The following is a 15,969-nucleotide window of genomic DNA, read 5'->3' on the forward strand; positions in this document are numbered from 1 at the left end:
GTGTAAATGTCCGAACTATAAAAACTAACGTTAATTAAACAGCATGGTCATAAAAAAATGCCAAAGTCTAAAATTGTGTATTTTTGATCACTTTGTATACCCTAAAAAGTTTATAAAAGGCAATCAAAAAGTCCCATCAAAACTAAAATGTGACCGATAAAAACTTCAGATCATCGCGCAAAAAATTAGTCCTCATATGACCCCGTATATGGAAAAATTAAAAAGTTATAGGGGTCAGAGGAGGACATTTTAAAACATGCAAATTTTCCTACAAATACCGTAGTTATCATTTTTTAAAAGTAAAACAAAATAAAGTAGGGTATAATTTTAACCGTATGGACCTACAGAATAAATATAAAGTGTGATTTTTACTAAAAGGTGCACTGTATTGAATCAGAAGCCCTCAAAATTTACAAAATGGCTTTTTTTTTCAATTTGCCCCACAAAGATTTTTTCTTTATTTCACCGTAAATTTTGTGGTGAGATGTTTGATGTAATTACAAAGCACCATTGGTGGCGCAAGGTGTAGGTGCAAAATTTAAAGTGTTCTGATTTTTAGAAGGGGAGGAGGAAAAACCAAAAGTGCATAAATGAAAAAAACCTGTGGTGTTTTTTTTTACATCTTTGATTCTACTCAGTAATATGACATTTTAGAACTTTTTTTTCTACTTCAGTTCAAGGTAGCATGCCGTCTGAAGATGATCTGTTACAGACCTATAGTAATTTCAAGAATAAAGGCACCAGCAAGTATGTTGCACTGATCAAAAACCCTAATGACAAAACTTCACAAAGGTCAGTTCGTGCAGCTACAACAGAGATAACAGTGACTATTGGAGATAACTCTGGACAGTCACCTTATATAAATGGACCTCTGGATTCTGGATCACAATATTGGTAATTTTATTTCCTGTTTTATTGACTGACTAGTTGAGCACCTGGGGTTGCCCACTCTTCCTTCCCAAACCTTGTGAGAGAGAAAAAGCAACAGTGATATATAACTAACACACTTTTATTTTTTTAAATTTCATACAAAAATATGAATATTTGCTTAAAGATTATTGTATTTTTTTTACTTAATATATAAGACCTATGTTTGCCTTCATCCTTTACAGCTTGCGAATGTTTAAATAGAGCAAAATATATTACAAAAAAGCAAGCAGATTAGTACTGATTGACAGATTCTGAAAAAGAGTGGTTAACTCAGCTAACATATCATTGAAATACTTGTTTGTAAACTATATTCTTAGTTTGTACTCAAGGCATACTCCTTAACAATTTTTTTGGGGAACCCATCTTGACACACATTTCCCAAGTCTCCTTAAGCCCCAGCAGTGATAGGCTGCTCGTTCTCAAATGTTATACAGTCAAATAACATTTGGTCTAAACTGTTTAGTCTACGTCTGCTCTGACAGTACTAGCAAATCTAAGCCAATATTTTGAATGCCATTGAGTGATAGTGTAGCAGATCTGTTATGTAATATGTGGTCTTTAAATAGGGCTGCTTATTCTAAATAAGCTTTATCCTGTTAAAATGTGCTCTATATTAGGCTACATTCACACTGCATATGGTGATTGGCATAAAGAATAATTTAAATAATGGCCGCTGATGTCTTCTGTCCCCCCTTACTCTTTACTCAACCCACAATAAATATTCTGTCCCCTGTTTGCCCCATCCTCTCTACCTGCCCCCGCACTAACTATTCTCTGCACCTGCCTGCTAGTCAGTGAAATCATACTTTACCATGACGTTGGTCCAGCAGCAGGATGTTTAAAACTCCTGGCCAATGTCCGCAGTCCGAGAGTAACACAATCAGAAAATTTAGCCATTATGCTAAAGCGTGTGTGTGTGTATGTATGTATGTATGTATGTATGTATGTGTGTGTGTGTATATATATATATATATATATATATATATATATATATATTAATGAATTTATTTTTTTATATAGATTTCTGATTTTGACAGAACCTGATGACTCTCTAATATGTATGGAGTGGGGCATGTTGGGTTTCAGCTGCTTTTTCCGGTAAATGCGCAGCAGCTTACCTTCCCTCTCCTCATTTACAACTCATGAACGTTTGCCCTCATAAAACATTGGTCGCTGTCTGACTCCCAGCACCCCCCACAACTAGCTGATTTAAGGGGTTGTGATTGCATTGTTTACCATGCACAGCTGCTTACATTTTGCAGTAGCTGTGCCATTTACTTACCTGGAACTTAGCTGCAGTGAGCTACAATACCAGGCACAGTTAGTGACAATAACAATAAAAAAAATATGATTTTTCAAGTAAATAAATCTAATTTGGTGTTAAAGATGATGAAGAAAAAATACTTGTATTGTAAGACGATGTGGTCTTATTTATTAGAGATCCAGTAAGGAAAGTCTCCCTGGTAGTACAGGTGGTAAGGAATTTGGGAATAGATCAGGATTTCGGATAAATTGGCAAAAGTCATGTATTTTGCGCTTGGATGAGTTGATTGAAAAGCCAATAAAAAATTTCAACATTTTAAAACCAGATAATTTTGAATATCTTGGGATAATCATCTAAAAATGTGGAAGATTTTGTGAAACTAAATCTTAATCCAGTATTAGAGAAAAAATAGGGAATAAGTGTCAGATATTGGGGAGTGGATTGGGGTTGTATATGGCAGATTAGCACTGGTAAAAATTGTCATCTTACCTATGGTGTTACACTATTTCAGGGTGAAACCCATATAGTTTAAAAATAATTTTTTTAGGGAAATGGAAAGAAGAATAAATTAATTAGTTTGTTTAAGGGTTGTTAAAGAGTTGTTTTTTGTATCCACCAGTAAAAAGAGGATTAAGTTTACCCAACTTTTATTATAATTATTAGAGGTGCACCGAAATGGAAATTTCAGAACCGAAACGAAACCGAAATAAAAAAAAATGTCCGACCGATACCGAAAATGACTTCTCCCCGTCTTCTGGTAAAATGCAGCGCTCCGCTCATTAGATTAGATTAGATTCCCCCACATTAGATTGCCAGCTCCCCCACATTAGGTCGGCAGTTCCCCCACATTAGGTCGGGAGTTCCCCCACATTAGTAGGCAGCTCCCCCACAATAGTAGGCAGCTCTCCCACAATAGTAGGCAGCTCCCCCGCAATAGTAGGCAGGTTCCCCACATTAATAGGCAGCTCCCCCACAATAGTAGGCAGCTCCCCCACAATAGTAGGCAGCTCCACCACAATAGTAGGCAGCTCCCCCGCAATAGTAGGCAGGTTCCCCACATTAATAGGCAGCTCCCCAACAATAGTAGGCAGCTCCCCCACAACAGTAGGCAGGTTCCCCACATTAGGTCAGCATTTCCCCCACAATAGTAGGCAGGTTCCCCACAATAGTAGGCAGCTCCCCCCAACAATAGTAGGCAGTTCCCACACTATTAGGCAGCTCCCCCCAACAATATTAGGCAGCTCCCCCCACATTTTTAGGCAGCTCCCCCCCACATTAGGTCAGCAGTTTCCCCACAATAGTAAGCAGGTTCCCCACAATAGTAGACAGTTCCCCCACAATATTAGGCAGCTCCCCCACATTTGTAGGCAGCTCCCTCCCCCCACAATATTAGGCAGCTCCCCCCACAATATCAGGCAGCTCCCCCCCACAATATCAGGCAGCTCCCCCCAACAATATTAGGCAGCTCCCCCCAACAATATTAGGCAGCTCCCCCCACAATATCAGGCAGCTCCCCCCAACAATATTAGGCAGCTCCACCCCAACAATATTAGGCAGCTCCCCCCACATTTGTAGGCAGCTCCCCCCCACATTAGGTCAGCAGTTCCCCCACAATAGTAGGCAGCTCCCCCCACCCCACAGACATACAGCTTCCAGCCATATACAGTGTATGTCTGTACTGCTGCCCCCACAGTGTTCCGGTCACCGCTCCTCCGGCCCGGGGTCACATCTACTGCTATGGCCTATGGACCATAGCAGTAGGTGCCGGGACCGGAGGAGCGGTGACCGGAACACTGAACAAGATGACGCGGTCACTTACCAGGCCCCGACCAGCGCGCATTCTCCTGCGACGATCCTGCGGTCCTCCTGCGTCTCTATGGTTGTACGCACGGGACGTCAGTGACGTCCCGTGCGTACGACCATAGAGGCGGAGAAGCGAAGGCCCGAAGGAAGATCGCAGGAGGACACCGGGGAATGGTGAGTGATCGGCGGACATCCTTATGTCCCGAAAAGATTTTTCGGGACACAGGGATGTCCGGGATACGAATACTTCTTTTTATGTGCCCGGGCCGGCTCCCGTGTGTGGCTGCAGGTGGAGGCCGACCAGAGCATATAAAAACTAATACTGTATACTAAAAACCAGAGGGCCTCCAGCTGTTGTGAAACTACAACTCCCAGCATGCACGGACAGACTTTGCCGGTTCGGGCATGCTGGGAGTTGTAGTTTCACAACAGCTGGAGGCCCCTGGTTTTTAGTATACAGTATTAGGTTTTATATGCTCTGGTCGGCCCCCGCCTGCAGCCACACACGGGAGCCGGCCCGGGCACATAAAAGAAGTATTCCTATCCCGGAGAGCGCGCCCCCCCAGATGTTGCGGCCGGCCCCCCCTGCACCGCCCACGAGTGCCTCTGCCATTGGCAGTGTTTGTAACTTGTGCTGTGGGCGGGCAGAGGAGGTGGGTCATTATCGGCACATTTTTTGTTGTTTCTGCATTTTGCCGAAATAGCTATTTTCGGCCGATATGTATCGGCCGCCGATATATCGGTGCATCCCTAATAATTATATTGCAGCACAATTAACAAATATAGTACAGGAGCGGGTATAAAGAGGAGCAATATTCTCAAGATTTTAGAGAGTGGGAAACTAAGAATAAAGTATTTCGGGGAACATTGAGTTTAAAATTATTCAACACTATATAGGAGAAAGTAAGGTGTTAAAGGAAGCTATGTACCAGGAGTTGAACCCCCACAGATCTGATATTGATGGCCAATGGATATTAATTCTTTTTTAGAGATTTATTCAACTTTGTTGGTGGTATGGAAAGCAGTTTTGGCAACAAGTAATGGCTCTTTCACATCTCTTTTTTCTCTATCGGCTCCATTGGGGGACACATACCTTGGGTATATGTTGCTGTCTCTAGGAGGCTTGACACTATGGTAACCAAAAAGTCGGCTCCTCCCAGCAGGATATACCCGCCTCCAGGCCACTGAGCTAATCAGTTTTAGCTTAGTGTCTTAAGGAGGTAGACACTGGTCTGGAGTTCTCCAGACCAGGTCTCATATTTTTTAGGTTTAGGGAATGTGTTAGTGCTTTATTCCTTTTTCTTTCTGTTTTCAGGTGGGGACTCAGGAACTGCGGTTTACTGTATCCCCATTGCGAGAGGTGGCAGGCATCTTGGATGTACTGTTAACCCCCTCTCGCCAACGGTCAGCGCTTGGGGTTGTACCTCATGGGTCCGGGTCGCCCTACCTCCCTGTTTGCCTCGCTATGAGCTTGGCTTGCTGCAGGTGACAATGCTGACTGAAGACTACATTCTGAAGACTTATTTAGGTAAGTTCTTCAGCACAGGTGAGTATTTTTCTCTCCTTAGGCCTTGCAACAGCTGGAGACCCCTGTTTTGTACCACTATTCTTCCTAAGCTGAGGCTGGCCGTGGGATACTTTCATTCTTCCCTGCAGGGGGACTTTTATTATATGGGGGAGCAGTGTGTCAAAGGGGCAGTGTGTTCACAGTAGAGGGGCACTTTATTTGGACAGTCTGTGTGGGATGTACGCGCCGCAGGCTTCTTCTCTGCGGGCGTGTGCGCCGTTTTACTTTTTACTTTGCCCGCTCCGTCCCCCGGGCGCATAGGAGCTCACTACAGGCGGCGTGTGCGCTCGGGGTTCGGAGTGGTCGCAATTACTAAGTCTCTCTGTATTTCTTTGGCGGCCCGGCGGACATTAGCTCCACCCGCCAGGCCGCATAAGCGCTTCAGCAGCACGAACTGAGCCACCAATCAGCACTGTCTGCGCGTTTGGGGCCATGCAGGGGCCAATCACAGTGCCCTTGCATCTGACCCGGCCCCTTCCTTCTATTGGCCGGTGTCTCTTTCTCTCTCCTCACAGCCTCGGTGCGGAGTTCTCCTCACAGCAGCTGCCTAGGGACACAGGCTTGGGTGAGACTGTTAATTTTTTTGCTATGTCCGTGCCCAGAACTGTCCCTACCTCAAAACATTACGCTTGTAAAAATTGCTCTGCAAAAATGCCAGGTTCTGCTGAACCCACTTGTTCTGCCTGCTCCACTGCTCCCCCAGACCCCCCTGCTATTTCTAACCCAGGTGCTCTTTCAGACCCGGTGGGTTCGGCCGCCCCTCCAGCCTGGGTTTCCTCCCTCTCCCAGTCTATATCCGACTTGGCACAGGTCTCCCGTTCTGTGGTGACTGCCTTGGAGAGGTCTACCCTTCATCGGCCCTCTAGAAGGTCCCGTTCCCCTTCTCCCTATGCTTCACATAAACGTACAAGGGGTGTCTCCTCTGACTCATCCCTTGAGTCTTCTGGTAGACACGGGTGTTCCACTCGCAGGTCTCGCCCGACCGCTTCTTCAGGCCAAACGCGTCACTCTTCCAGAGAACGTTCCCGTGGTCACATCTCTGGCTCCCCTGAGCCACGTACCCAGTCGGAGTCTCCCTCTTCTAGGGCTGCCTCCACTCGTTCGCACTCTCCTGGAGAACTGGCGGACGAGGTTTCCGATTCGGCATCCGATTCAGAGGACCGTTCGGACTCAGTGGACATGGTGAACTCATTGGTTACGGCCATAAGAGACACCTTTAACCTAGAGGACCTAGGAACTTCGAACATAGCTCCAGAAGTATCCTTTCATCGTGCCCGACCGGCACCCAAAGTGTTCAGCTCTCACACTGAATTTGATGCCATTCTAGAATCTGCCTGGAAGCACCTTGAGAAGAAGTTTCAGGGACTGAAGAAAGTTCAAGCGCGATATCCTTTCGCCAAGGACATCGCAGACATCCGCAGAAAGTCTTCTTCCTTTCGGACTTCTGGCCCCTCTAAAGGGTCCAGCCAGGCGCCTTTGCGTGACAAGAAGGTTCCCTTTTTCAAGGCGCGTCCCTCTTGGAAGTCGAACACCAACAGTTCCGGCTATTTTGCGGCCAAACCGGGCAACCGCAAACCCATTTCTGCATGAAGGGACGCCCCCACCCGCAGTTTTTTCTCAGGTGGGAGGTCGCCTCGACGTTTGGACCACGCACATTCAGGATTCCTGGGTCAGGGACGTTGTGTCCAACGGATACCGGATAGAATTTGCCTCCCTTCCGAGTGATCGTTTTTTTCAGTCCCGTGCTACCCGATCTCCTTCACTTGCGAGGGAATTTCGGGAGGCTCTTCACTCCCTTCTTATCCAACTTTCAGGGTTTCTATTCCAATCTTTTCGTGGTTCCCTGTGTGGCCAATCCTGGATCTCAAACGTCTCAACCAACATCTTCTGATCCGCCATTTCCGAATGGAATCTCTCCGTTCGGTGGTGGCATCTATGGATCAAGGGGAGTTTCTTTCCCCGGTGGACATCAAGGATGCCTACCTCCACGTTCAAATTTTTCCCGGCCACCAGCGGTACCTCCGCTTTGCGGTTACGGAAGGTCATTATCAATTTGTAGCTCTCCCCTTCGGTCTGACCACAGTGCCACGAGTCTTTACCAAGATTCTGGCGCCCGTGATAGCTCTGTTATGGTCAAGAGGGGTATGAGTGATACCTTACTTGGACGACCTCCTCATCAAGGCCTCCACCAGAGCCCAGGCTCTGGAGAATGTGAGCCTCACTCTTCAGACCTTATGTCGCTTCGGGTGGATGGTCAACCGAGACAAGTCTGTTCTCTCCCCCACCCAGTCTCTGGTCTTCTTGGGGCTTCAGTTCGACTCGGCCTCTGCTCGGATTCACCTCCCTCCGGACAAACGTCTGGCCCTCATGTCAGGAGTACGCTCCCTCCGGATACCATCCCCAGTCACCATCCGTACTTGCATGGAAGTCCTGGGTCAGATGGTGGCAGCCATGGAGGCCGTACCCTTTGCCCAGTTTCATTACCGTCCTCTTCAGCTGGCGATTCTTGCCCGGTGGGACAGGTCTCCTCTCTCTCTCAATCGCAAGATTGTTCTCCCTCTTGGGACCCGTCGGTTTCTGTGCTGGTGGCTCCGCTCCCCCCTTCTTCTTCAGGGGCGTTCGTTCCTTCCCCTCCACTGGCAGGTGGTCACGACAGACGCCAGCCTGTCGGGCTGGGGGGGTATTTTCAGGGATCAGACAGTTAAAGGCCTCTGGTCTCCCCTAGAAGCCCTTCTTTCCGTAAACATCCTGGAACTGAGGGCGATATATCTTTGTCTGAAGCATTGGGAGTCCCTGCTTCAGGGCCACCCTGTCTGTGTCCAGTTGGACAACGCCACGGCTGTGGCCTACATCAATCGGCAGGGCGGCACTCGCAGCTGGGCAGCCATGTCCGAGGTGACAAAGATCCTCCTCTGGGCGGAACACGAAGTTACGGCTATTTCGGAGATTCACATTCCGGGAGTGCTCAACTGGGAAGCGGATTTCCTCAGTCGGTCCTCAGCCGGCCCCGGAGAGTGGTCTCTTCTTCCGGAGGTGTTCGCACAGATCTGCGACCTCTGGGGGACCCCAGACGTGGATCTCTTCGCGTCTCGACACAACCCGTAAATTCCGACATTTGTTTCAAAGTCCAGAAACCCCCTGGCTCTAGCCATGGATGCCCTAGTAATTCCGTGGTCGGGCTTTGTCCTGCCCTATCTGTTCCCTCCCCTCCACCTCCTTCCCAGGGTTCTGAGGAAGCTGAAGGCGTCCCCGCCATTCTGGTGGCTCCAGACTGGCCCCGAAGGGCATGGTACGCCGACGTGGTCTGGCTTCTAGACGACGTCCGTTCCGTCTTCCACTTCGTCCAGGCCTACTGTCACAGGGTCCCCTTTGCCACCCCAATTTACAGTCGCTGCATTTAATGGCATGGTGGTTGAGACCGCGGTTCTAAGGGCCCGCAGTTTCTCTTCCCAGGTAATTCGCACCATGCTCAGGGCTCGCAAGCCCTCCTCTGCGAAAATTTATCACCATACCTTGCGGTCTTACTTTCCTTGGTGCGAAACTCAGACCTTTTCTCCAGTTACCTTTTCTGTTCCCCGTCTCCTCTCCTTTTTGCAGTCGGGGTAGGAACAAGGGCTGGCTCTCAGCTCCCTTAAGGGTCAGGTTTCGGCCCTTTCCATTCTCCTTCAGCATCCTCTTGCTTCCAATTTGCATGTCCGGACCTTCCTTCAGGGCGTGGCACACGCTGTCCCTCCTTACCAGTCCCCTTCTCCCCCTTGGGACTTGAACTTAGTTCTAGGCGCTCTCCAAGGCGCACCTTTTGAGCCTCTTAGGGAGGTTCCCCTTCGACTCCTATCCTGGAAGGTGGCTTTTCTTATAGCCATTACTTCCATTAGGAGAGTATCTCAACTGGCAGCTCTCTCCTGCCATTCTCCTTTCCTGATAATTCATCAGGACAAGGTTGTGTTCCGGCCAGATCCGTCCTTCTTACCTAAGGTCGTTTCGTTTTCATCTCAACGAGGACATCATCCTTCGGTCCTTTTGTCCCGCTCCTTCTCATCCCAGGGAGCGCTTACTCCACAAATTGGATGTGGTACAGGCGGTTTGGACTTATCTTTCTGTCACCTCTTCCTTTCATCAGTGCGATTCTTTTTTCGTCCTTACGGAAGGTCGTCGAAAGGGACAGCCTGCTTTCAAGGCCACCATTTCTCGGTGGATCCGATGTGCTATTTCGGAAGCTTACCGCTGAAAGGGTTCAGGGTTTTGGCTCATTCCACCCGTTCTGTGGGGGAATCCTTGGCTCTCCGAAACAAGGCCTCGGCATTGCAGATCTGTAAAGCGGCCACCTGGTCGTCTTTGCACACTTTTTCGAGATTCTACCAGGTTCATACTTTCGCATTGGCTGATGCTAGTCTGGGCTGTAAAGTGTTGCAGGCGCCATCTGCCTGACCTTTTTTATCTGCCCACCCAAGGGACGGCTTTGGTACGTCCCAAGGTCTGTGTCCACCAATGGAGCCGATAGAGAAAAGGAGATTTTTTATACTTACAGTAAAATCTCTTTCTCGAAGGATTCATTGGGGGACACAGCTCCCGCCCTTTTCTGGGGTTCCTATTCGGTTATCTGTCCGAGGGAGTGTTCAGTTAATTTTTGTTCTTGTTCTCGGACAGTTCATGGTTTTTTCCTTTGACCTGTCGGTCTCCTCCTATTGCTCTGGGACTAAAACTGATTAGCTCAGTGCCCTGGAGGCGGGTATATCCTGCTGGGAGAAGCCGACTTTTTGGTTACCATAGTGTCAAGCCTCCTAGAGACAGCAGCATATACCCAAGGTCTGTGTCCCCCAATGGATCCTTCGAGAAAGAGATTTTACTGTAAGTATAAAAAAAATCTCCTTTTTTCAAAAAAAGGGCACCCCAGTTAAAAATTGGTATTAATGTGCATAAAGAAGCCAAGGAAAGATGGAAAAATATCCAAAAGGCATCAAATTACAGATTAGACATTCTTAGAATATGTCAACAAAAGTTAGATTTTATTTCCATCATTTACACTTTGTAAATAACAGAAAACAAAAAAAGGGCATCTGCAAAAGTTTGGGCACCCTGCAGAGTTAATATCTTGTACTGCCCCCTTTGGCAAGTATCACAGCTTGTAAACGCTTTTTGTAGCCATAAATCACAGAACAGGACCTAAAAACAATGTTTATTGATTTGCGCCTAAAAAAGAAACCAAAAGGGTTTCATAAATGCTCAACGAGCCACAAAAATACACACAAATACAAACCAAATAATGATAAACACAAAATCCAAGTGACCAGCACGTCTGATACAATATATAACACAGTATGTGCTGATAATTTATCCATTTGAAAAGTTCAAATGCTGATTTTTTTAATGTAGAAGAGGTTTTCTTCTGATGACTCTTCCATGAAGACCATATTTGTACAAGTATCTCTTTATAGTGGAATAGTGTAGCACAACTCCAGTGTCTGCCAGATCTTTCTGGAGGGATTGTGCAGTCAAACATGGGTTTTGAATTGTTTTTCTCACAATCCTGCGAGCTGTTCTGTCTGATATTTTTCTTGGTCTTCCAGATCTTGCTGTAACTTCCACTGTTCCTGATGACTGCCATTTCTTAATTACATTCCGAACAGAGGATATTGACATCTTAAAATGTTTTGCTATCTTCTTATAGCCTTCTCCAGCTTTGTGAGCGTCAACTATTTTCAGTTTCAGATTTCTAGATAACTGCTTAAAAGAACCCATGGTGCTGATTGTTGGGGCAAGGTCAGATTTTGACCTTTGAACCTTTGAGATTGACATCTGGTCTTCCCAGATGATGATTGAGAACAATCCATGACACTGGCAGGTCTCAGCTTTGCAAAGGGGCAGTGCATGCTATAAATTTTGCAGGGTGCCCAAACTTTTGCAGACGCCATTTTTTAGTTTTCTGTTATTTTGAAAGTGTAAATGATGGAAATAAAATCTAACTTTTGTTGACATATTATAAGAATGTCTAATCTGTAATTTGATGCCTTTTGGAGATTTTTCCACCTTTCCTTGGCTTCTTTATGCACATTAATGCAAATTTTTACCTGGGGTGCCCAAATTTTTGATCCCCACTGTATCCCTATACATTTTAGCTTTATGTAAATAAGGAAAATTTGTATGTAAAAGTTTCACATTCTAGAAAAATGTAAACCAAATAAAGAGGACATTTTTAAGGTTTGTGTAATATTTTAATTGTTTTGATCTTTTTTTTTTCTGAAATCTCCTCCTAGTGTTGGCATTGCAGGGTTTACTTCACCAAAATGGAATGAAACTTGGAAGATTTCACCAAAAAATTCTTTATATTCATTTTCTCCATTTAGTCAACCTATCAACACACCAGTAAATCCAGGTAAGTGCCATAGTGGAGTTGTGCTCACTAGTTATTGCAAGCTCTATTTTTTTCTCAGCGAAAATCATGTAAAATTACCAGGTCACCGACATACCCCATGAAAGTGAATGGGATCCGTCATGACCTGGTAGCAGCCGTTTGCAACCTTTAAGGGGTAAAAAAACCAAAAAAAAACGGCCGTGTGAACCTAGCCTAACACTCGATAATGAAAGCTTTGCTTATAGATAGAATGGACCCTCAACTGGAGGTCTGCTGTTCTCTTTCCTAAAGGCTGTTGTCGAAATAACACAATTTACTATTGGAAATGCACCATAAATCTGGCAAATTTGCCCCCAAAAAACTTAAATGACTTACACCATATTAGTTGTGAGTTTTGCTGAGGCTTAGTAGAAAGGGGCATTGTGTTGTGTCAAAAGATGTATTTATTGACAAAATCAGTAATAAACAAAAGAACAATGCCATGTGATAAAGTACAATATACCGGTAAGTACAGAAATATAAGAAAGCATACAATAATATGCAATAACAGAACAAACCATAATTCCCCAAATGATTATGGGGTGGGGCGGGATGGGGAAAAGGGGAAGGGGAGTGGGAGGTGTGGTAGAGGGGATAGGGTCATCACATTGGTACTGCATATGTATAGCAAACAAACAGTGAAAATAAAAGCATTTGGAAAAGGTAACTGAAATCATGCAATCAAAGAGACAGGTAATGGTGCATGTTCGGGGCATGAGGAGAGGATATCCAAGGTTCCCAAACTTTAGAGAACAATTCCATTGCGTCCGCTCTGAGTGCATTCAGCTTTTCTGAGATGAGGATTTGGTTAACTCTAGAAATAACCATAGGTAATGAGAGAATGGCTGAGCGCCATTTAGAGGCTATGTGTATTCGTGCCGCCAACAGAATAAACTGGGTCAATTTGAAATGAGTAGAAGAGAGACCTGGGGGTTTTCGGCCCAATAAGCATACATCAGATGGTACATTAGCACCGAGGACTGACGAGATGAGACAAGATCCACGACTCCACCCCAAAAGGTAGCTACTAATGGGCAAGACCACCATGTGTGGAGCATGGACCCCACCTCCGAACAGCCCCGAAAACATAAGGGAGAGACCTCCGGGTAAATAGCATGGAGGCGTGCAGGTACATAATAGGTACGATGTAGGATTTTGAGAGCAGTTTCAGCAAGGGAAACTTGCCAGCTGCCCTTGCTAAGTTGAGAACAACATGTATGCCAATCGGACAGGGACATACATACCCGGAGATCCTCCTCCCACTGAGACATAAACTGTAATTTAGTATCATCTGGTGGGCTATTGAATAGGGAATAAAGGAGAGATAAAGACCCTGATCAAGCAGGTGTGTAGAGAGCCATCGGTTCAACAGGAGTAGGGGTAATGGGAGTAGATTGGCGGAGAAGAAAAGTAAGAAAGGAAAAGATTCGGGAAATACAGAAAATTTCAGAAGTTGGAGGTAGGAACTGGGATAGAAAGGCATCTTTAGTCATAAGCTTCCCCGCTACCAGGAAACGGTTGACATTTGTAAGTTTATTAGAGATCCACCAGCGAAAAAGAGGTAGGAGAAAGATCTGGCGGGAAGGAAGGGTTATGGAAAAGAGGCAGGGAGGGGGAGGGAGGGGATTGAAGTTTAAGCTTAAATCTGACAGAGCGCCAAAGAAGGAGAGAATAACGGGAGAGTAGAGCAGAGGGAGGGTGTAAAGAACAGACTGGACCGGTCGACCACATGAGGGAGCATAGTGTGTATGGGGCTAATAATTCATTTTCAAGATCAATTCATTTGGGCCCAGAGGGACCTACATTACAAACCAGAAGTTGAGCTATGCGCGCCGCCCTGTAGTATTTCGAGATGTTGGGAACCGATAGTCCCCCCACCCTCTTATGGTAATACATCACCGATCTAGGGATTCTAGGGTGGGAGTCTCGCCATATAAACCTAAATAGATAAGCCAGGAGGACTTCCGGTTCCGGCGCTGCCCTGGCTAGACGCGGCTGAGCGAGCTCCCTGCATCTCCCGGCCCCGACCTGCATATAAGATCGCGGTTCAGCCCCACGGTGTCCGCAACAGTCACCCCGACCTCCCCTCTCATACCAGGACCCGGATGGAGCGATATCTCCTCCGCAGTTCGCAGAAGGACCCGGCTCGGCTCCTCTCCTGCCAGGCGGCCTCCTCTCTGCATATGGCGGCGCAGCGCGGGAGCAGCTGCCCGGACCTCGGCCGCGGTGTCACTGAGGAACGTGACAGGCACCTTCCCACTGCTCAGCTACCTGCTCCTTCGGCTCTTCTGCCAGCTCCCTCCGGCAATGGGACTCAGGGGATACCAGCTGATTCCCCCAGCAATGCGGCGGCGGCGGAGCGCCACGAGAGCCCCAGCAAGGACTTCCTGCAGTGTCGCGGTGAGTCAGGAGGGAGGGGGGTTAATGCTCCTAATCTACAGCCGCCTGCTCCCTCTGCTCCAATACATGACCCTGCCTGCCATTCATCCCCTGAGGCTTCATCTTCACTGAGAGAAAGGGTGCCTGAAGAAAAATCTTCTTTTTGGGAATTAACCCCTTCTGTGCTGCACTCTGGTTGTGTGGGGGAAAGCACACTTCCAGCTTCCCCGCCCAGCTTGCTTTCTGATGACTCTCGGGATGCTGGTCTGCTGCCCCTTCCATCTGCTGCTGCTCCTGCATTAACCCCTACGCTGCCAACCTCAGCCTTGGATTTTAAACAACTTGCTGCAGAGGTCACAGCCAGAATCATGCCCAGCATTCAACTCTCCCTGGAAGCTTCCCTACAAGCGTCTTTCCAGCTGTGGCGTACTGAACTTGCGACCACTAATAATACGGTGGCGTCCATTCAAACTGATGTTAAATCTTTACAGCGGGATTTTCTATCCCAGTCGGGTACTATCACTGAGCTGCAGAAAGAAAACAGCGCCTTGTGGGCGAAGTTGGATGACTTGGAAAATAGGTCCAGGCGTAACAACTTGCGGCTTGTGGGGCTCTCCGAACAGGTGCAGTTACTGGATTTACAAAGGATATGTGAAGTGGAGCTCTCGGAGGCCCTGGGTCTGGACTATTATTGCAGAGTTGAACGAGCTCATCGGTTGGGCCCGGATCGCGGGTCGCAGGACCAGCATCTGACCTCCTCACAAATGGCCTCCCGTACTAAACCGCGTCAGGTTATCTTTAAACTTCTGGATTACAACGACCGTCAGGCCCTAATGCGCGCCTTCAGAAGGCGCACTTCCCCCCTGATGATTCGCGGTTGTCCAGTGCTTCTCTTTGAGGACTTCTCGGCGCCTGTGGCGAAACGGAGGCGTGAATTTAGTGGTGTGTGCTCCGAGCTGTTCCAGCGGAAACTAAAGTTTCAACTCCAGTACCCGGCTACTCTCCGAGTCTTTCATGAGGATGGGACTTCTTCAGTATTCCACAGCCCGTACGCAGCGGAGATGGCGCTTCGCAGCCCAGCCAGGGGGGCTCGTGGGGGGAAGAGCCCCCGATCCCCCAGAAAAGCCATGCCCGCCTCCAGCCCTAAGTCGGCTCACTCGGGGGGTGCCCAAAGAGCTGAATGACTATACCGTCTTGATTGAACGACTGTTCCGGACGGGTGTCTGGGGTATTTCCCCCTGAGCCCGTGCACTACCTTGGGTGCCTTTCACGAACTTCCTGGACTGCCATTTTGTTGGGAACTGGGATGGTTCGGGGGGCGGGTGGGGTGGATGTGGTTCCCCTAGTTTGTCCTTTTGCCGCTATTCTCCTGGAACCTTACCCTCGTTCCCATATGCCTTGTATTCTCAGGGGTCTGGTTTGGGATTGTGTGCTGTCAGAGCGTCCTTCACTATTGTTATTTGATTTGAGTGGGGTTTGTACTGCTTGGTCATGGGTTTGTTGCTTAGCCCGGAGTGTTCTGTTTAGGCCGGGGGATGGGGGTCCTCTAGCGGGGGTAGAAAAAAGGACGTCCCGAACACAGTGTTAGGCACTTGCTAAAGTGCCCAAGTACACGTGTCAGTTGCTATTTTCATT

The 15,969-nt window shown here is 47.4% G+C and overlaps 1 protein-coding gene across 1 annotated transcript in view; it reads left to right on the forward strand.

Annotated features, from left to right (window-relative positions):
- The window catches only part of LOC130277524 (receptor-type tyrosine-protein phosphatase beta-like), a 279,946-nt gene that overhangs the window by 215,021 nt on the left and 48,956 nt on the right, over window positions 1-15,969 (forward strand). The window contains exons 39-40 of the mRNA XM_056528200.1: window positions 675-894; window positions 11,819-11,937. Of these exons, the coding sequence (XP_056384175.1) occupies window positions 675-894; window positions 11,819-11,937 (339 nt within the window). The remainder of the gene's footprint in view (window positions 1-674; window positions 895-11,818; window positions 11,938-15,969) is intronic.

The sequence above is a fragment of the Hyla sarda genome, chromosome 6 (assembly GCF_029499605.1).
Source record: "Hyla sarda isolate aHylSar1 chromosome 6, aHylSar1.hap1, whole genome shotgun sequence".
Taxonomy (NCBI): Eukaryota; Metazoa; Chordata; class Amphibia; order Anura; family Hylidae; genus Hyla; species Hyla sarda.